Consider the following 23,406-nt stretch of genomic DNA (forward strand, 5'->3'; position numbering starts at 1 on the left):
TAGTTATTTTCATGAGCTTGCCCCATCCTATTTCTGAACCAGTTTCTAACTAGTATATTCCCCATTGCTCTCTGCTGTTGAAATCTCTACAGTGGGTACTAACGACTACACCTCAGCATGCCCTTTCCCCTTTTCTCTGTATTCTCAAAGTCAACTTTCCAACCCCAAGCTGGGTTCAGTCCCTCGCTTCTTCAATTTAATTTGTTCTTTCTGAAGCGAACTCCATTGGAAAACCACATCATTATGCTACAGATACCATATTAAACAAGGTCCCATATCCCATTTATAACTCGCACCTAAACAATGCCTTTAGCGCAGGATAATATCACAACTATTACTCAGCAGTATTATTCCTTAACAAATCACATGAGAAACTGGGTTTGAAGCTGGTGACTAAAAGCCCAAAATATTATTAAGATTCAGGAAATACTCAATGCCATGTTAATTATTTCTACGTTAAAACATCTACCATGTTTTCCCAACAGCAAAATCCTTTGCACTGGTAGAATTTTCACAGGAATACTGAGATACTGTAAAATTCACCATGTGGTTTTTGTTGTTAAATATTTTGAGCATTTTCACTCCTGCCATGATGGAAATTTGTTTCACTTTTACCAAATACGTATTTTCAGGCATGTCCAGCTACTTTTTAAAATTTGTCCTTAAGCGGAAACTTAGTGCTAAATGAAAGCAAAGCTCTGTGATGTTCCTCCCATGCAGCCTCACCCACCCATCCTCCACCCCCTTTGCTTTCCTGCGAATATACTTACCTCTGTGGGTCAGTAGAGACAAATGGCCTGGAAGACTGGCTGCCCAGGTTGCCTAGGGAGATGTAGTAGGCCATGTGGGACATCTACGCCTCAGCAATGAAACACAAGACACTGTTTCCAGAGAGAACCTCAAACTGTTCCTGCTGACAACAAGCCTTTGTGTATAAGCACTTCTCAGGTAATCAGAATCATTTAAAGACAGCACAGGCATGCTTAACATGACAAAACAAAATACTACGTACGCCTAAAGATAAATCAAACTAATAGAAATTAGTAATCAAGCCACTTACCTTTTTAAACAAGGTGGGCGACTCCAAATGGTTTTGTGCTACCTATATCAGACATCGCTGGCATAAAGTTAAGCATCTCAGTGACAAGCCTAGCAACAACAGCAAACGTACAGGTTCATCTACAACTTCCACGTTTCAATACGCAAGTGCAGAAATCAGAGACAAGCAGACCACCGGGGAGGACATTGACAGCGGTTGTCCATGGAACCACTGGCTTCAGCTGAATAACTGGCTCTAGTACCAAACCTCAAACGTACCTTTGGGAGAATGCAGTACAGATTCACCAGAATGCTACTGGAGCAACAATAGTTAAATAGTGAGGAGGGACTGAGAGTAGATCCTTGGGTTAAAGGAAGGGTCCATTTCACTGAGCTCTTCATGTTTTGAAAGTAATTAATAGAATGGATAGGAAAGAAATATTTTCACTGGTAAATAGCAAACTTAGAAGTTTCAATATTGCTTCCTGCCCCCCAACCCGCACAGACTGGATTAATCAAAGAAATCCTGCAAAAATGTGGTGAGTTATTTCAATACACGTTCAACAGAAATTTGCAAACCGAGAATACAATAGAATACAGATCCAAGGCAAGGGGTTGGTTTTAAACTACAGATCAGATATGATTTTACTGAATTCCTCAACAGATCAAGGCATTGAATGGCCTTCTCCTGTTCTTGTGCTGCTATGATAACAAATTCACTAGGACACAAATACAGAGCTAGAGGAAATCTTCCCATTAAGCTAATCAGTCTTAACATAGCTAGCTCCTCAAGTGCATAATAAAGATCGGATCTGACATCAAAACACAATCTCATTCAATTAGTTATTAGGGAGGTTCTAAAAGAATGGAAGAGGTACAGAGGTAGACAAATATAAGATTAAGAACCAAGATAATTAAGTTGTGATCCAGATCTCTGAATCACTTGCATTTCATACACAAACCCGCCTGATAACTAGCTGAAATTTAAAATAGATGCCAAATGGCAGAAATCTGATCAAGAATCCTCTCTCTTTGAAATGTACCTGCCTTGTGATGACAGCATTTCAGTTTTATTTTTAATCAGTTTAAAGTTAGGTTTGACATAAAGTACAAGTTTGGACCTAAATCATCTTTACTATCACTGACATGTGAACTTTGTTGTTTTGCAGTAGTACAGTGCAAAGACAAAAAAATCTATAAATTAATATATAGTGTAAAAGAGAAAAGGAATAATGAGGTAGTGTTCATGGGTTCATGGGCCATTCAGAAATCTGATGGCATAGGAGAAGACACTGTTTCTAAATCATTGAATGTGGGTCAAGCTCCTGTATCTTCTCCTTCGGGAACTCAAAGTTGCTCATCCCTTAATGAGGATTGGTGTATGTTCTCCTCACTTCCCCATCCTGAAGTCTACAATCAGTTCTTTGGTCTTGCTAACGATGAGTACAACGTTGTGCCTGTGACACCACTCAGACAACTCACCTATCTCACTCCTATAAGCTACCTCATTATCACCTGAAATTCTACCAACAATGCTGGTGTCATCCATGAGCTGTCTGAGCTGTGCTTGACTACACAATCATGAATATAGAGAGAATAGACCCTTGAGGTGCAACTGCATTGATTGCCAGCAAGGAGATGTTATGACCACTCCTGACTGACTGGTCTCCTGATGAGGAAGTCAAGGAGCCAGTTACAGAAGGGTCACAGAAGCCTGGGCTTTGAAGCTTTGTTATTAATACTGAGAGAATAATGGAGTTGAATGCTGAGCTGTAATTAATCAATAACATATACCTCGGAGTTCTCTAGGTGCTCCAAAGCAGAGTAGAGAGCCTGTGAGAATTTGTCCGCTGTAGACCTATTGTGGCAGTAGGCGAATCGCAGCGGGTCCAGGTCCTTGCTAAGGCAGATGTTAATTCTAGCTATAAATAACCAACCTTTCAAAGCACTTCATTATGGTAGATGTGAGGGCTATTGAGTGATAGACATCAAGGCAGTTTACCCTAATCTCCTTGGGCCTCAGAATGATTGCTACTCTTTTGAAGCAGGTGGGAACCTCAGACCACAACAGCGAGAGGTTGAAGATGGCCTTGAGCATTTCAGCCAGTTTGTCGGCAAAGCTTTCAAGCACCCCACCAGCTACACCAGCAGGGCCTAATACCAGCAATTCCTTTAGCAAATCAGAAAACACTGTAGATTATGAAATTTTAACCCGACCTTTCATTAGAGTGTAGCTGCATCTTCATGAAATTTCTAGAATGCAAGACATTATTCAGTGAATAAAATGCAGAATTTCCTCATACTGAAGTCAGTTACACGGCATAATGGCAATATCAGTAAGACATTCTGCTCAGCTCATCTGAATTATAGTCGTTATACAAGAAATCTGTGCATTAATATTTATCTTATACTTACATTCAACCATCTTTCCAGGAGTCAAGAGAATTCAATGCCCTCAAGGCCACAGGGCTACTTTCCATTACAAAATTATTCCCATGCAACTCAGAACAAGTCAATATATTTGACTCTGCGACAGATGGTTTATTTTCTCTTGAGTGAAGGCAGCAAAGGGGTGACCTAATAAAGCTCCCGTAAAAGTAGGGAAGATTTTAATAGAGTAGATTCAGAAATAATGTTCTCATGTGAAAAACAAGAACACATCATGACAGAGTCGTTAAGTGAGCCAACAGGTAATTCTGAAGCTAAAGAGTGGTCAAAATGTCAGAATCACTACATAGGGAATGGCTGAAGCAAATAGTACAGAAACAGTAAGAGGCAGTTGAGCAATCATACAGGTGGGAAGGGATTACGAATTTAACACTGATATACTTAAATGAGGAAAGATGGGGGCAGGAATGTCCAGTGGACTATGAACTTGACTGGCCTTTATGTTCTATATCCTGTATAATTCTGATTTGTCATATACTTGACAATGCTTGATGCAAAGTGTGAAACTGTGACCAACTTAAATTAAAAACTACTTGTATTGCAGCAAGCGCAACCATCTACCTAAAATGTTTGTAAGTAAAAGTCATGGTGAACAACAGTAACCATGATTTGGAGTCTGAACAATCTTTATTTGGAACTTAATTCATTATGTTCAGTTTGATTATGAGCCTCCAACATCAGAATAAGCTCACTGAGGACATCAATACAAAAAGATGCAATTCCATATTTATAATCTGTACAAATAAAGGCTTTAATTGTGTGGCTTGCTGTTGGTTTGTACTTTATCCAGCATTTCTAAAAAGGTTTTGCACGTGGCTACCTTACCTGGGGGGAAAAAAATCACTACTTGTATAATGTGAAATATGAGTTTTAATAAAAATACAAATTGATTAACAAGCGTCCCACGTTATTTATAGCACAAATCTGAACCACAAAGCAGCTTTGAACCATGCCAATACTTGAATGCGTTCGTGCAGTGTTTCCTATTTCTAATTCCCGAAAGCAATCTAATTAAATAGATTACTTTCAAAACATTTTTTCCATACAAGAGCTTAAAATAAAGCTGGCTGACTGGGATTTCTTTAAAATGATTCCCTTTTTACAGTTTAAACAAACCAGGCTGTCTACACTACACGCTTTCTTGGCATTTCTTTGCCTATCCTGGACCACAGCCAGAATTCCAGCTACGTTCCGCATGTTCATTTCCCAGCTTCTGTGAGGTTGCTTCTTAAACATGGGCATTTGAAATCATTTTGCATGGAAGCCACCTGCACTTTCTTTTCTGATTTTAAGAAAAGTTTTTCACGGGACAAATAAAATATGTGCTCATTGTCATGAATGACTAACTTCAGACAACATTCTAAAGTTGTAAATGTGTATGTCATTATTATCAAGACTGTGTTGGGGTCAGATTTAAACGAGCTCACTAAAGGGAGACAAACTCTTTTTGGCTCCGTGTTGTTCATTCCAGAGCTTTTCAATTCTAATCTTTGAATATAAAATACAACATGTTGCTTTACTCACTGTGATCCACTATACCCCAAAGCAAGGAAGGAAAGGAATAATTTGCATTTATCCTGTATATTTCATGTCTCTTTCATGTTAAGACAAAATGCTTTTGGATCCATTGAAGTAATTCAGCTACTGTTATAAACACATCAAACTCATGCCCCATCGATTCTCAAAAATCCCATTGCATGATTTTTGAGAGAATTGGAACTTTCCCCCAGTTTTCAGACAGAAGAAAGCATGTATCACAGACTCAACGACAGCTTCTATCCCACCTTCATTAGACTCTTGAACAGGCCTCTCATAAGCTAAAGGATGAATTCTTGATCTCCCAATCTACATCGTCATGGTCCTTGCACTTTATTTGTTCACTTGCACTGCACTTCCTCTGTAGGAGAGGTGATCTTCTGCTTTCCCTTTTCTTTTTGTACGTCAATGCATTTATGTATGGCATGACTATGTATGTGTGAAGATGAAGCCACCCTCAGGGTACAGGAGCAACACCTTATATTCTGTCGGGGCTGCCTCCAACCTGATGGCATGAATATTGATTCCTCATTCCGGTAATTTTTTCCCCTCCCCTTCCCTCTTCTATTCCTCACTCTAGTCTTTTACCTTATCTCACCTGCCTATTACTTCCCCCTTGATCCCCTCCTCCTTTCTTTTCTCCCATGGTCCACTCTCCTCTCCCATCAGATTCCTTCTTCTCCAGCCCTTGACCTTTCCTTCCCACCTGGTTTCACCTATCACCTTCCAGCAAGCCTCCTTCTCTCCACCACCGCACCCATCTTTTTAATCTGGCATCTTTCCCTTTCCTTTTCAGTCCTAATGAAGAATCTTAGCCCAAAAGATTGACTGTTTATTCATTTCCGTAGATGCTGCCTAAGCTGCTGAGTTCCTCCACCATCTTGTGTATGTTGCTATGGCATGATCTGCTTGGACGGCACACAAAAGATTTTCACTGTATCTCAGTACAGATGTTAATAATAAATAACACCTGGCCAATAATAGCCTTAATTAACACTGGAAAGAGAACATCTGGTCACAATGGCTTGGCTGTTGTGGGAGCTTGCTCTGAACAAATTGGCTCTCACATTTCCTTGGCTACACTTCAATAGTAGTGGCCTTAAAACTCAGACATAAACGTGTCTTTTTTTAAACATCACAAAAGGCAGCAGTTGCTGGAATCTGCAGCAGAATTTAAAAATCTGCTGGTAGAACTCAGCTGCCCAAGAAACATATGTGGAGGCAAAAGGGACAGTCAACATTTCAGGTCAAGAAATGCCAACCATCCTTTAGGCTCCACAGTAGGTGCTTAACCAGCTGATATCCTTAAACTGTTCTATTTTGGTTCCAAGTTTTCTCTTCTTTCATTGTGGGTCACCTTTCAATGCTGCAGCAAAAAAACAATTTCACCACAGCAGGACTACAAGACAACAGGATGTCTTCTTGTCATCACCGAATTTTCCATCAGTGATAATGCACTGTAAAAAAAAAGAAATGGAAACTTTTGGTGGCTTTTTTTCTGCCAAAGTCAGGAGCACCGAAGCCACTGTACAAGGCCCTGATAATGAACTGTAACACGAGTGATTTTGAGCTTAAGATCAAAGTAGATGTTTATGTTGAAATAAATCAAAGGGAAGAGAAAAGAACTGGATAATGCTGCTTAATGGTGAGGGGTTAAAACAATATTTCTTTAGAAAATGTTACTTGACATTTTGACTTCACAACTTGACTCAAGTTTCTGCAATTCTACACAAGTTAGTGTATCCAAATCTTTAAACTTTAATTTACCGTACTCAAAGGAAACACAATTGTCAAACTTGAAATACACAACTTTCTCCAGTACTCAACAACCACCCGCCCCTGCACATACATTTTCACTGGTCAAAACTGATTGTAATGGCCAGTCTCTCTTTTGTTCTCTTTAAGTCGCTTCCCTCTACTATTGGTTCCAGCAACTACTCTATCCGAGTTTACATCATTCCACATATTAGTAAAATACTAATCTGTGGATAACGAACAACGCCCTTAAAGATGAGGATCCAAACAACAGAAATCTATTGGCAAGTGATCAGCAGATTCACAAGTCACCTCAGCCTTAGCTGTGCACAACAATAATGAAAGAGAATTTGACAATTTAACAAGTACAGGCTTCCACTTCGCACTGTCATAGTTGCTACTTTGGACTGTACTTTGGTCACATTTTCCCTCTCAGATTTTAAGATGAACTGTTTACATCCATGATTGACATAAACATACGCGAGTTTTCTTACATCATAGAGGCAACATTGCAAATCATTTATATCAAGGCAACATTAGATGATGTCATGTCCAGCTGGGAGACCAGTCAAGCTTTCCAAAGCAGAAGTAAAGAACAGCTTCTTTATGACAACTTTCATGGAAATTATAAAGCCAAAAGTTCATTACATTTAGTTTGTTTCCAGTGTGGATGTGCCAGAAATAGTTCATCCCCTAAAACAAGCAGTCATGAGCAATGAGCCCTGAACACTAATTATCGCAGCCTAATAAAGGGATTTAAAGGGAACACAATTTCCTGATAAATAGTTCTATATTTAAAAACAACATCACTGCACTGAACCTAATAAGTATTGACAGAAACATCAAGTCAGGTCAAATGCCAAACTGCAGGTTCTTGCCCCAAACTTATTACCATCACCTTCAGCCTTTCTCCTTACCAAAGTTCTGATACTATTTCTTCCCATTCCTCCCTTTCTGAATGTTGAAGGTCCATTCTTTGCTATTCAAGTGGGTATATTTTAGGTATTAGCCAGGTAGTGCCTATTGTACAGATGTTCAGTCACCGGTAGGAAGTGGAGGGTTTGGGTGGGTGGGATTGAAAGAAGGGAAGTTGGGGTCAGATGGAATGGAAAATAGTGACTGTAGTCTTGCCTTGCAAATATAATTCCACTGTTATTAATGGACAGAAAAAAAGTCCACTAGTCATTATTCCAAATGCACAGAGGCCATCTCCAACATGGCTAGGCGCACCTTTTCAAGGGAATAAAATTTATCTAGTTTCTAGCCCAATTCATACTTGGAAACAAAGTTACTTCACAGCACAATGCGACAGCGAAATTATAATTTTCAGTTTTACTGTTGGGTGTATAAAACTGAAAGCAAACTGATCACATTGCTGTCTGTCAGTCCATCTTGCTCACATTACAGAAAGTAGCCTCAAGTGAGTAAGAGATCTGTTTGACTGAGATACTAAAGCAATCAGGATTGACAAGTACCCGAATAGCTTTCCCCTCTCAATCAGAAACTTAACTCTGCATCTACATGGACAACACTCAAAAGGCGAGGACAAATAAGGAAATCGTGAAAGTGTCGCATGTCTCATTAAACTGCTAGTATTCACGATCGATGAAATAACCTGTTCAGACGACCACTGTTCAATGAATTTTACAATATAGTCAGCGAAATGCTACTATTCATCAATACAAGGTATTGAAAATGATGCCGTTTATTTCTGCCTTTTCATCACCTGACCTGGGCAGAGGTTCGGGAGCCACAATGTGCTGGTATGCAAGAGCAACCAAGTGATGCAGCTCCCACTGACGACACACACACACGCACACGCACGCGGCGTGTTTGCCATTAAACGAGCGGGTTGTTGTGGAAACCGGATTCCTTCTACTCCTTAATTCAGCACAGAAATTCCATCTCCCTTCCTTGCTCTTTATTCCGAAGGAAAGACGCGCTCTAGCGAGGATAACCAATCTCATTCATTTTGCCCCCTTCCCAGACACAGACGTAACCCCCGCCAATAAAGTTCACCGAACACTTAAACTAACCCAACTCTGAAAGTCAAGATGTTTGAAATTTATATTTCACCCCTACGACGAACGAATTAAAGAATGAGTGCAGATCGCCGTGCATTAAACATCTTTCAAGTGAATGAAAATACACAGGAAGAGGGATCACAAGAGCGTGGGATGTGCATTTCTCTTTCCGCAAATGTGCGAATGGCCTTACCTTCGAAATGATCAGCGGCTCCCCGTGTTCAAGGCCACCTTTCAACGTGAATCCCCATGGTGCGCCTCCCCGCAGAAACACTTCCACATTCAGACAACCGAGCCTTCCCTTCTGCTTCTCGGCTCTCGCCCTGTACACGCTGGGCTGCATTCTTCCCTTCACTTTGTCGACTCAGGTAGCAATCAGGGAAATGCAGTTGCTGTTCTCAGTAAGATCTGCTGGTGCGTGATATCAAACCTCGATCCGGGCGGTTTGTCAAGACCCCTGTTCCAGCCAGAGTGTGGGCTTCAGTCAAAACCATTCCTTGGCCACTTCAACGGCATCACGTTGGCAAATTCCAGGATGCTCGCACACATTTCCACAATATCTTCTCTTTACCTGCTTGGTTAAAGTTAATGCGCCGAATACTTCTTTTGAAATAAAAAAAACGTGGGTTTTATCAAGGAACTAGGACAGAGCGGAGGGAACCAGCAGCTGCTGGGACGGGTCTACATAAACTTTTCACTCATGACTGCCTCTCTGATTTGCCTCTACCCGATTAACATTGTTAACGACAATGGAGGTGGAGGTAGAAGACGCGTCCCTGTCACCGCTCCTGTCAAATAAAATGGGGCAGGGGCGTGGGGTGGTCAACCTGCGCCTTTTCTTCCCGCCGCCCCCCTCAGCTCCACCAAGATTTCACTGATTAAAAGGTTGGCGTGGAGGACGGCCGCAGTCGCTGCAAGTTCGCCCTGTGACTGGGGAGTTGGGGCTGGCGGTGCATCCCTTCACTCCTTTGCCGCAGCGCAGCGCCTCCCCCTCCGGCTGTCCCCGGACTGCATCTTGCCAACAGCGCCTCTCCCTTCCCTCCTTCCCCGGCCGGGCCGGGCCGGGCGCGTCTCCCCTCAGCGACAGCGCCCTCCTACACTTCCTCAACCGGCTGCGGCAACCCACCGGCCACCGAGTGCGGACACATACCGCCGCCTGCGCTCTAGGCTCTGTCCCGCCTCCCCTCGCTCACCGACCGGGGGTGGGGGGCTCTGTCAATCAAAGGCAAAAACCCAAGGGGAAATCAGGTGAGGGCAGACTACAACAAGTAAACTGAGTGCATTTTTCATTGAGCAATGTTGATCAATTAACAACAGTAATTTTATACATTGCACTATAAAAGTGCTGGACTTACTTGCAAAATATAAACACATTTTCCTTAAATATTTGTGTGCAGGTAAATGAGTTATTGGTCCTGAATAAGGGTCTCGGCCCGAAACGTCGACTGTTTGCTCTTTTCCATAGATGCTGGCTGGACTGCTGAGTTCCTCCAGCATTTTATCTGTGTTGCCTTGGATTTACGGCATCTACAGATGTTCTCCCGTTTGGTATATTGTCTGCTTCCTTGTATTGGTAAATTGGCTTATTATTTTCATACGGTACGCCGAAAAAAATGTTTTGCATAACCGTTGATTACAGATCAATTCGTTACAACAACGCATTGAAGTAGTGCAAGGTGAAACAATAACGGATTGCAGAACAAAGTGCAACAGTTACAGGGAAAGTGCAGTGCAGATAGACAATAAAGTGCAAGGTCATAACGAGGTAGATTGTACGATCAAAAGTCTGTTTTATCGCGCTAGGAAGCTTTTCAATAACGGTGGAATAGAAGCTGGCCTTGAGCGTGGTTGTGCGCTTTCAGGCCTTTGTACCTTCTGCTTAATGGAGAGGAGAGGAGAGAGAATGTCCGGGGTTAGGTGGGGTCTTTGATTATGTTGATGGATTTACCGAGACAGCCAGAAGTGTAGACAGAGTCCCTGGAGGGGAAGATATTTTTTCCTGATCTGCTGAGCCCTGAAGAAGAACAATAAGTAATTTTGGTTGTAATGTTGAGCAAAGATGCTAAATCTGACAAATAATTAAGAATCTCAACTATTACCTGGGAATTTTAGTTGGATCCTCGTCAGAAACCATGTGATGGAATCTGTGTGGAAGCAATTAAGTCTGAAAAGTGATTGAAATTTGTTGTAAAGTTTCTGCTAAAATTTGTTTGCATGGATTTAAGTTTAAAATCTTTCTTGACAGACAAAATCAGGGTGCATTGTGGAACCTATTCTGTTCCCCAGTCTGACCTTTCACCTCTCCATACCAGCCTATTACCGGCCTCTCAAAGCATTTAATGATTATGAATATCAGAGCCACTGGGCAATAGTCACGAAGACACATTATCTCATATTTCCTTGGAACCAAATCATTTTAAAAGGTATCACCCCTCCACCTGTAAATAACTATTCAAAGTACTAAGATGCTTTTAGAAAGCTATACTGAGTTATTTTGTACATCAGTCAGGTAAATGAAATAGTTGGACCAACACCTCCTTGCACCAAAATAGTTTTGTGTGTAAGAAAGAGAATATATATGAACACATAAACTGGTGACCCAATAATTAACACATACAGTGGATTCCTTTTAATTGGGTCAGCCACTAGTCCAATTATTTAGTCCAACTCTTAAAGAACAAAAGTTAATCAAGAAAATAGCTGGGGTTCCCTTTGTTTATTTGGGATACTATGCTGCTAATTGGGCAGGAGATTTACTGAAAAGTTTTAAAATCGTGTCAGTTGTGTGTGCTTGTGTTCAAAAAGCAGCAGTGATTTTTGTCACTGATAGTTGGTGAGAAATAAGCACTAAAACAATTCAGAGCTGCTTTGCTCACTGTGGTTTCAAGTATACAGTCTTGGCAATGCAAGAAACAGTGTGTATACTATACACTTTATATAGTATTTTTATGTATGCATGTGTGTGTGTAGTTCTGCTGAAGGGTCTCGGCCCAAAACATCGACTGTACTCTTTTTCCATCGATGCTGCCTGGTCTGCTGAGTTCCTACAGCATTTTGTGTGTGTTGCTTGGATTTCCGGTATCTGCCGATTTTTCTCTTGTTTGTTATACTGTATATATAATATTTATTGTTTATACTTGGGAGCTTGATAACACATTAGCTTGGTACATTACATCAAGAAAGAAACATAGAAACATAGAAAATAGGTGCAGGAGTAGGCCATTCGGCCCTTCGAGCCAGCACCGCCATTCAGTATGATCATGGCTGATCATCCAACTCAGAACCCTGTACCAGCCTTCCCTCCATACCCCCTGATCCCTTTAGCCACAAGGGCCATATCTAACTCCCTCTTAAATATAGCCAATAAACTGGCCTCAACTGTTTTCTGTGGCAGAGAATTCCATAGATTCACCACTCTCTGTGTGAAGAAGTTTTTCCTAATCTCGGTCCTAAAAGGCTTCCCCTTTATCCTCAAACTGTGACCCCTCGTTCTGGACTTCCCCAACATCGGGAACAATCTTCCTGCATCTAGCCTGTCCAATCCTTTTAGGATTTTATATGTTTCACTAAGATCCCCCCTCAATCTTCTAAATTCCAACGAATATAAGCCTAGTCGATCCAGTCTTTCATCATATGAAAGTCCTGCCATCCCAGGAATCAATCTGGTGAACCTTCTTTGTACTCCCTCTATGGCAAGGATGTCTTTCCTCAGATTAGGGGACCAAAACTGCACACAATACTCCAGGTGTGGTCTCACCATGGCCTTGTAGAACTGCAGTAGTACCTCCCTGCTCCTGTACTCGAATCCTCTTGCTATGAATGCCAGCATACCATTCGCCTTTTTCACCACCTGCTGTACCTGCATGCCCACTTTCAATGACTGGTATATAATGACACCCAGGTCTCATTGCACCTCCCCTTTTCCTAATCGGCCACCATTCAAATAATAAACTGTTTTCTTGTTTTTGCCACCAAAGTGGATAACCTCACATTTATCCACATTAAATTGCATCTGCCAGGAACTTGCCCACTCACCTAACCTATCCAAGTCACCCTGCATCCTCCTCACAGCTAACACTGCCGCCCAGCTTCGTGTCATCCGCAAACTTGGAGATGCTGCATTTAATTCCCTCATCTAAGTCATTAATATATATTGTAAACAACTGGGGTCCCAGCACTGAGCCTTGCGGTACCCCACTAGTCACTGCCTGCCATTCTGAAAAGGTCCCGTTTATTCCCACTCTTTGCTTCCTGTCTGCCAACCAATTCTCTATCCACATCAATACCTTACCCCCAATACCGTGTGCTTTAAATTTGCACACTAATCTCCTGTGTGGGACCTTGTCAAAAGACATGAGTTGACAGAATCAGAAATACTATTGTTGGAGCTAGCCATAGCCTGGTAATTGTAATGTATGTATGTTAATTGTGACTTATCAGGCCGTGAAAATTGTATGGAGCAGCAGGCAGTCACAGGCTGCTTCATTTACTGAGGAGCTGTGAATGACATTGAACAATGTGCAATCATCAGTTAACATTAGCACTAACACCTTAATTATGAAGAGAAAGTCATGGAAGAAGCAGCTAACAATGTTTGGGCCTCAGACACTGCGTTGAGGAAATCTTGTCATGATATCCTGATTAGCCAGCATCTTCCTTTGAGTGAGGTTTGACTGGAGATAGTTTTTTTTCCATTGATTCCGATTGACTTCATTTTTACCATTCTTCCTTGGTGCTTCAAATGGTCAAAGCTGCCTCAGAGTTGAGGCTCTCACTTCACTTCTGAAACTCAGATCTTTTGATAATTGTTTGTGCCAAGACTGGTTGATCCTAGTGAAATCCAAAATTATTATTTGAAAGAGCATTCACAAGACTTCCTTCACTTTGCTGGCAATTAAGAAGATGGGCAATAATTAGATGGCTTGGATTTGCTTTTTTTTGTGGACATGAAATGCCTTGGCAATATTCTACATTGCTGGGTAGATGAAAGTCATGTAACTGAACTGCAAACTTTTAGCTTGAGCTGCAATTATTTCTAGATTACAGGCCTTCAATACCACAGCCAAGATGCAGGCTGGTCCCATAGCCTTTATGTCCAAAGGTCTCGATTGTTTCTTGACAACAAATGGCCGAAAATGGTAAGAATCTAAGGAGGAGGAAAGGATAAACCACACATTCAGCATTTTATGCTGAAGATGGTTAAGGAGTGTTCATTAATTCCATTCAAAAACATAAATGGTCAACTTAATGGTTATCATCATTAAAAAGGGAATTGGAAATTTTAGCTCTCAAAATATTCAAAAATGCATTGGCACAAATAAATTTGAAACATCAATAAAACCAGTTGCTGAAATACTTTGAGTAAGTTTCTCTGTTGATGACCTTGGCATACTACATATAGCCAGCAAATGTATCTACTTCAGGATAAAGGGAACTACGGTTCACCACAACAGTGCTCTTAAAAATTGAAACCAAAAATACCTAAATTAAAAAAAGAACCATTCATTTAAAAATAATGTCAAACAAGTTTATCAGGTAGGTTCTTACCCTTCTAAAGCTATTGGTTATTGACTACTAAAACAACAGGAATTCTGCAGATGCTGGAAATTCAAGCAACACATATAAAAGTTGCTGGTGAACGCAGCAGGCCAGGCAGCATCTCTAGGAAGAGGTGCAGTCGACGTTTCAGGCCGAGACCCTTCTTCAGGGCTAACTGAAGGAAGAGTGAGTAAGGGATTTGAAAGTTGGAGGGGGAGGGGGAGATCCAAAATGATAGGAGAAGACAGGAGGGGGAGGGATGGAGCCAAGAGCTGGACAGGTGATAGGCGAAAGGGATACAAGAGGATCATGGGACAGGAGGTCTGGGAAGAAAGACAAGGGCGAGGGGGACCCAGGGGATGGGCAAGGGGTATATTCAGAGGGACAGAGGAAGAAAAAGGAGAGTGAGAGAAAGAATGTGTGTATAAAAATAAGTAACAGATGGGGTACGAGGGGGAGGTGGGGCATTAGCGGAAGTTAGAGAAGTCGATGTTCATGCCATCAGGTTGGAGCCTACCCAGACAGAATATAAGGTGTTGTTCCTCCAACCTGAGTGTGGCTTCATCTTTACAGTAGAGGAGGCCGTGGATAGACATGTCAGAATGGGAATGGGATGTGGAATTAAAATGTGTGGCCACTGGGAGATCCTGCTTTCTCTGGCGGACAGAGCGCAGGTGTTCAGCAAAGCGGTCTCCCAGTCTGCGTCGGGTCTCGCCAATATATAAAAGGCCACATCGGGAGCAGCGGACGCAGTATATCACCCCAGCCGACTCACAGGTGAAGTGTTGCCTCACCTGGAAGGACTGTTTGGGGCCCTGAATGGTGGTAAGGGAGGAAGTGTAAGGGCATGTGTAGCACTTGTTCCGCTTACAAGGATAAGTGCCAGGAGTCGGCTGGGGTGATATACTGCGTCCGGTGCTCCCGATGTGGCCTTTTATATATTGGCGAACCCCGACGCAGACTGGGAGACTGCTTTGCTGAACACCTGCGCTCTGTCCGCCAGAGAAAGCAGGATCTCCCAGTGGCCACACATTTTAATTCCACATCCCATTCCCATTCTGACATGTCTATCACCTGTCCAGCTCTTGGCTCCATCCCTCCCCCTCCTGTCTTCTCCTATCATTTTGGATCTCCCCCTCCCCCTCCAACTTTCAAATCCCTTGCTCACTCTTCCTTCAGTTAGTCCTGACGAAGGGTCTCGGCCTGAAACGTCGACTGCACCTCTTCCTAGAGATGCTGCCTGGCCTGCTGCATTCACCAGCAACTTTTATAGGTTATTGACTACTTCTGATTTTGATGATTAACTCCAAGTAATGATTCCTGGGTAGATGTTGTCCCACTCAGAGGACACACACTGCTAATACAGCAGTAAAGTTATATGGAATTGGGAGGGTGCATTCCCAGGAGTTGTATTGAGTCCGGAATCTGTGAAGTCTCTTGGTGTCAGGCCAAATGTGAGAAAACTTGCTACTGATTGTCACCTACCATCTTTCCTTTTCCATGTTGTGCAACACATGAAAGAAGAACTGAGAGTATCAAGGACACAATATGTACTCTGCAAGAGGACACCAAAGGCTACCACCTAGAGTGTCTCAGTAGCACCACAAGTAACCAGTCTAGCTGAGTTCTAAAGACAAGTTGTAAGTTATTCCACATCTAGCTTCTCAAAGCCTTTCTCCCGAAAGCAAGGTACACATGTAGTGTGATAGAATACCTTCCACTTGTTTGAATAAATGTAGCTCCACGATCGCACAAGTAGTTCATATCACCTACAACAGTGCAGTCCACTTGAGTGACACCCAGTCCAATAACTTAAACACGCATTCCATCACTGGCACAGTGTAGCCCCGGTGTGTACCAGTAACCAAATTGCACTGCTGCCGTTCACCAAAACTACTCTAAAAGCTCATCTAAAGCCGAGGAATTGAAGGGAAGGGCAGAAAGTTCTTCCACAAATCACATTCTTCCCTGATTGGAAATATGTCAACATTCCATTGTTGTTGGTCCAAGTTCTGGAATGACATACCCATAAAAGATTAAGAGCAGGAAGGCAGCTCACCATCACTTTCCCTATTGGAGGCTATTAGAGGTTGGCAATAAATGATCGTTTCACCAAAGATGTCACAAACAAGAGAAAATCTGCACATGCTGGAAATCTGAGTAACACACTCAAAATGCTGGAGGAACTCAGCAGTCCAGGCAGCATCTATAGAAAAAGGTACAGTCGACATTTTGGGCCGAAACCCTCCGGCAGGGTTTCCATAGGTGCTGCTTGGCCTGCTGAGTTCCTCCAGCATTTTGTGCATGTCACCACATTCAGCTTATTGAGATCAGTTTTAGTCTCATTTTTATAAAAATGATCGAGACATTCAGGAAAATGTGCTATAAAGATTTATGGGGATCATGTCAGGTTAAAACTAGCAGTTATTTGCAAGTGGGGACTCTTTTCTCTGGAAAACAGAAGCCAGTGATCTGATAGATGGCTTTAATATTTGGTACACTCCACTCCAGCTAATCAACATATACTGTATGCCTCCCCCCACCACTGCTGCCAACATCACTACCAGTCATTCTTGCTGGTGATTTGAACTGCATTACTAATGTGGATGGATAACCTTGCAGTGCTAACTAGAGACTGGACAGCTGCTCCAGACTCCTGATGGAAATGGAGAAAGGTACAAGGTTGCGCAATGTCTTCAGCAGCCCTGCAGGCACAGCACAGCTGCATCACACTTGGACCAGAACAGGCAGCTTTGTACTGTCCTGGATGGATTTCCTCTTTACGTCGAAGGCAGTCACAGTCAGATCCACTGACGTCACACCTGTCTTCATCTCTGGCTACTGCCTCCCACAGGAGGATCAGAAGGCAGGCATGGGGACGTGAAAGTTGACTACCAGATGCTGAACCCAGAGAACATTGAAGAACTAAGGAGGGATTATACAGGTTGGAGAACTGTGAACACATCTTTGACAACCCCCCCCCCCAAGCACTGGTGAGAAACAAGCTAAGAGAACAGCTAGAAGTTCTTCAGTCTCAAATGTGTTCAAAAAGCAAGATAGATTTAGAGAGAACTGTTCCAACTTCACACAAAATTGCAGCGACTTCTCCTTCTGCAGTTAAGTGGTTAGATGTTGAAGAGGAGCTGCAAGAGATGAAGAGCCGGCAAGCTGCGCTCTTTGCCTCTGAATCCTATAAGGTCAGCTTCTGATCCGGAATCCACTTTGTGGAGCAGGATGAGACGTGCTCATGCTTCTTTTTCCAAAAGATTTACAGGGAGAGCTCTGTGATCCACAGCCTTTAGGGAGAGTATGCCTCAGTAACATCGTCACAGATATACTGAGGATTTGTGGATCCTCCCATGCAGGTCTGTATGACAGAAAGGCTCCCAGAACTTCCTGTCCTCTATCCTGGAGGTGTTAGACATTAGCAAACAGAAGCGTCTTGACCTGCCATTGACATTGGAAGAGATGACTAGCTCCATCTGTTTCCCTGAAACAAAATAAAACTGCCGGAAGTGATGGCTTCCCGGCAGGGTTGTACTTGGCTCTGTGCTACTGGGTGGGCCCAGACCTACATAATGCAACACATGTCAGACTCATTGAAGAAGGTCATCTTCACCCTCATCAACAAGCAGAAGTGGGAGAGGGACAACATCAGAATTCATTTCACTGTTGAATGTTTCAAGTTCCTGGGTGTCAATATATCTGAGGACCTAACCTGGACCCAACGTATGCAGCAACAAAGAAGGCACAACAGTGGCTATATTTTATTAAGAGTGTGTATCTCACCTAAAATGTTTGCAAATTTCTACAGATGTACCGTGGAGAACATTCTAACAAGCTGCACTACTATCTGGTAAGGCGGGGGTTACTGCACAGGATTGAAGTAAGCTGCAGAGAGTTGTAAACTCAGTCAACTCCATCACAGGCACTAGCTGCTGTAGTATCCAGGACATCTTCAAGGAGCAATGCCTCAGAAAGGCAGTGTTGATCATTAAGGACCCCCAACACCCAGGACATTCCTCTTTTCATTGATACCATCAGGAAGGAGGTACAGAATCCTGAAGGCACACACTCAATGATTCAGGAACAGCTTCTCCTCCTCTGCCATCCGATTTCTGAATGGACATTGAACCCATATACATCACTTTTTTATTTTCTATGTTTGTACTGCATTTAACTATGTATATCACAAATATGTATATAGAAACATAGAAAACCAACAGCACAATACAGGCCCTTCGGCCCATAATGCTGTGCCGAACATGTACTTACTTTAGAAATTACAATTCACTGTTTTTTTTCTTTTCTATTGTGATGTATTACATTGTACTGATGCTAAGTTAACACATTTCACAACATATGCCGGTGATATTAAACCTGATTCTGAATGTAGATTATAAAATCTTGTCCAAGGCCATTGCCAGCCAGGTCAAGTCTGCTCTGGGACACATGATCCACCCATTGATCTTTACTGATTAAAATTCATTTGGCGCATTTAAAGCAGAGGTTGATATGTTCTTGATAGGGTGTTGAAGGTTACGGGGAAAAGGAAGGAGAATGGGGCTGAGAGGGCTAATAAATCAGCCACGATGGAATGGTGGAGCAGACACAATGGTTCGAACGGCCTAATTCTGCTCTTATGCCTTATGGTCAGACCAAACTCGTGCTGAGCCAAGCAGGAAAATCTCTGACAGCCTTGTGCTGCTCAGAGATGCCATTGCTTACATGCAGGACAGAGGAATGGATGTCTGCCTCATCAGCCTTGTCCAGGAGAAGGCCTTCGACGGGATATCACACACAAACATTGTTGTTTGGGAGACAGATAGTTTCCCCATCAAGACTGGATTCAGGCAGGTTTGTCCAATCTCCCCTGACTTGTTTGGGTGTTGCAGATAACCCTTTGAAGAATCCATCAGGAGTGGTGAGAACATGATAGGGTCGGTGTTGCTAAGCAGTGGAGACATACAAGACAAAACCTCCCTGTACGTGGATGATGTCACTGTCTCTGCTCAGGTCTATGATAATCTTTGACCAGTTTGAGTTTGCATTCTTAGTCAGAGTCAACCACAAGAAGAGTGAGGCAATAACTGGCCCGTCTGATCTAACGTCTCGTTCACTGTCAGGCCTAACTAAGGTGCAGGACACTTGGTTCAGGGGGGATGAGGGATGAAACAAGAATTGGTTGAAGCAGGTTGGAAGGTAAAACAAAAAATGTGTTTGTGAAAATGGCGTCCTGGATCAATAACTGGGGAGATCTTGGATATTAGGTGCGATATGTTCTCAGGGCTGCAGTGCTTAGTGCAGGTGTGTCGACCCGGGACATCTTGCAATCTATCTGGGGTCTAAGATGGAGCAAATCCGACAGGTTACATTGCACAAATCTCCAGAGAATGGTGTAAAAAGGGTAGCCAATGTTGCCCTCATCCTGATGACCACCTTCGTTGTGGCTGTATGAGGCAGTGTGTAGACCCTGAGTGTCATTACAAACTGAGTTTTTACCTGTCCCTGGTGTTGTGGAAGACAGACCAGGCCTCTCTACCACACAATGCCCCAATCAGCTGAATGATGCCACACTATCTGTGCTTTGTGGAAGAATTCTCCCCAGTAAACACCTTTGACTACAGGTCATCAGGAAGTGGTCAGCAATGTACTGCGGTCACTGTGGGACAGGGACATTGTGGGTACAGTGGGAAGGTTCCCTGAGCAGAGGGAACCTCTGGCTAAGCATCTTATTGCCAGGTCTCACCAACAAGCACCAGGCTGATGGTGAAAGGGGCCCTCACAGTTAGATCCTTTCTACACCAGTGATATATCGTCCCCAATGTACGCCGCCCTTGGGACGCCTGTGGTGGGGAAAAGATGGCCACCCAACTCTTTAAGAGTGCCGATTTTCCAAGAGGGTGTGGAGACGAATGCAAAGGTTTGTGTCACGTTTCATCCCCAGCAGCTATGTAACAGAAACTACAGGCAGTTCCCAGGGACACGTACAGAGACAGATATAAAATGTTGTCTCTACCCGAAACTTGTCGGTCTTCCAGCACAGTGAGATGTCTGCAAGGGAATTCTGCAGACTGGCACAGTCCAGGCTGCTGGCATACATACTCAGTGATGCACCGAACCCCAATGCAGCCGATGGTAAGTCTCTGTGGGGAAGGACCATGATATGGGCTCCTTCCCCAATTGCAGATGGAGGGGCAGAGACGGGTGCGGGAAGCCCTGGAACAATGGAAGGCTGTCACCTCAGGGAGCCACAGGATTGGCTATGGTGCTATATTTGTTCTTTAAAAATTTGTGCTATTAAATATAATTATCATGATTGCAGAAGTTTGTGCACTGTTTCTTCCTTTGTCTATGTGTGTGTGTGTGTGTGTGTGTGTGTGTGTGTGTGTGTGTGTGTGTGTTTATTTATTTATTTATTTATGAATAAGGAAATGTCTGAATTTTTGAGAAAAAACTAACTTGTGAGAATCAACATCACAGAGGAAAAGATGACTTGAGGTGCGGCACAGAAAACTGGAATTGAGGCGAAAGATCGGATTAGCCCTGGACTTGCTGAGCTCTAAGGTGCATTTCCCCTCCTTTCACTGCCAGCATGAATGTCAGCTTTCCCTCGATAGGATATGGGACTATATTAGGTCAGGCTGTTCTTATTTTAACAAAAACATTGCGAGTGACACATTTTAACACCATCAAATTTACCATTGAAGTGTTGTCAGAGTTGTTTATAAACTAAATATGGACTATATCATTATTGACTTGCTGTAATCCCCCATTATTTATATCCAATCTATAAAGCTGAGAAAAGAACTTTTCATCAACAATTGTCAAACATTAATTTCAGACCCATTATTTTACCAGCGGTCTCCTATTTTTATGCCTGCTGCAGTGAAAGATAAGTGACGTCAGAAAATTCATTTTCCATTTCCGATTAAGGAAATGCTTTAATGTAATGTTCATTGTTCTTCTTGGCTGACACTTTTAAAAACAGAATAGTATTGTTTTAAAAGCTCAAAAGCAATAAAAGTTATTTCAGAAACATCAGAAAACTGTACAATGTTAATGATAATACCATTTGTTTCTCTGAATACACGGCCCAACAGGAATAACTGTCATTGCGAAAACAACAAAAGATGTAAAAGCCTCCGGTTCCTTGGTACAACAAAACAAAAGTCTTCAAAGGGGAAGAATCAAACAAAATTTGATGCCATGCTCAATGTAGATATTGTACGATAGATGGTCAGAAACTTGTCAAAGGAGTTGATCAAATAAAGGCATGGTATAAAGGAGCAGCAGGTGGAGAAACTCAAGAGCTAAAGGGTTTAGAGTTTAAAGCAAATTTATTATCAAAGTACATGTATGTCACCATATACAACCCTATGATTCATTTTCTTACAAACATTCAGAGTAAATACAAGAAACACAATAGAATAAATGAAACACAGCCCCCACCAGGGCAAACAATCAATGTGCAAAAGGCACGAAACTATACAAAATGAAAACAATAAGAAATAATAAATATGCAATGAATATTGAGAACTTGAGATGAAGAATCCTTGAAAGTGAGTCCATAGGCTATGGGAACAGTTCAGTGATGGGGCGAGTGAAGTTAAGTGAAGCTACCCCATCTGGTTCAAGAGCCTGATGTTTTGAGGAGTAGTAACTGTTCCTGAACCTGGTGGTGTGGGTCCTGAGGCTCCTGTACTTTCTTTCTGATTGCAGCAGCAAGAAGAGAGCAACCCATGCAAATGTACTCAATAGTGTGGAAGGCTTTACCCGGGATGGACTGGGCCATATCCACTACTTTTTATAAGCTTTTCCGTTCAACGATATTGGCCTTTCCATAGCAGACCGTGATGCAACAGTCAGTATACTCTCTGCCACACATCTATAGTAGTATGTCAAAGTTTTCAATGACATGCTGTATCTTCACAAACTTATAGAGCCGCTGTCATACTTTCTTCATAATGGCACTTACGCGCTGGATCCAGGACAGATCTTCTGAAGTGATAACACTGAGGAATTTAAAGTTGCTGACCCTCTCTGCCTCTGATCTGCTGATGAGAACTGGCTAATGGACCTCTGGTTTCCTGCTCCTGAAGTCAATAATCAGCTCCTTGGTCTTGCTGACATTGAGTGAGAGGTTGTTGTTGAGGCACAATAGGTCTATAGCAATGCAATCCCACTGGCTCTCCAATTAGTCTTGGATCACCCGTACAATAGGAACATTTACATCAGGCTGCTGTTTATTGCATACAGCTCAACGTTCAATAGTTATCCCCTCAGTTCTAATCAACAAGCTCCAAAACCTAGGCTTCTGTACCTCCCTCTGCAACTGAATCCTCCTATTTGTTGATTCAACCAACAACTGTTGTTGTCAGCAAATTTAAATAGGGCCAACCTCTCAAAGTGCTTCATCAGAGTATATGTGAGTGCCACTGGGTGACAGTCGTTGAAGCAGCTCACTCTGCTCTTCTTGGGCTCTGTACTTCTACTCTCAGCGTATCGGCAGAGAGTAAGGACTGCAGGACCAGTAGTGAGGGCCAAGGAGATCTGGTCAAAGGAGGTGGAGGAGCACTTACAGGACTGAGTCTGTGGAGTGGACAATATTCAGGGATTCATCTTCGAGTGTGAATGAATGCACTACATTTGTCACTGACTTCATCGAAACGTATGTGGATGAGTGTGTGCCTTTGAGAACATACCAGATATACACAAATCAAACACCATGGATGAACTGCTGAGGGCAATATCTGTACCATTCAAAATTGGTGATCCAGAACTCTACAAGAAGACCAGGTACGAACTACAGAAGGCTATCTTAAGAGCAAAAAAACCAAATCCAATTGAGATTAAAGACAGAATTGCATGCATGTCAGCTCTGGCAAGGTTGGCAGGCCATTACTTCCTACAAAGTGAAACCTAACACCATGCTGCTTCACTCCCAGATAAGCCTGATGCCTTTAATGCACACTTTGAAAGGGAGAATAAAACTACATCTATGCGAATCCTGTAGCATCAGGTGACCCTCTGATTTCTGTCTCAGAGGCCAAAGTCAGAATATCTT

General features: G+C 42.6%; 1 protein-coding gene across 1 annotated transcript in view; it reads right to left on the minus strand.

The window, feature by feature from the left end:
* shroom3 (shroom family member 3) overlaps positions 1–9,929 on the minus strand; it is a 457,480-nt gene extending 447,551 nt beyond the window's left edge. The window contains exon 1 of the mRNA XM_063043471.1: positions 8,995–9,929. Within this exon, the coding sequence (XP_062899541.1) occupies positions 8,995–9,144 (150 nt within the window). The 5' untranslated portion in view covers positions 9,145–9,929. The remainder of the gene's footprint in view (positions 1–8,994) is intronic.
* Positions 9,930–23,406: the final 13,477 nt, after the last annotated feature.

The sequence above is a fragment of the Mobula hypostoma genome, chromosome 3 (assembly GCF_963921235.1).
Source record: "Mobula hypostoma chromosome 3, sMobHyp1.1, whole genome shotgun sequence".
Lineage (NCBI taxonomy): Eukaryota > Metazoa > Chordata > Chondrichthyes > Myliobatiformes > Myliobatidae > Mobula > Mobula hypostoma.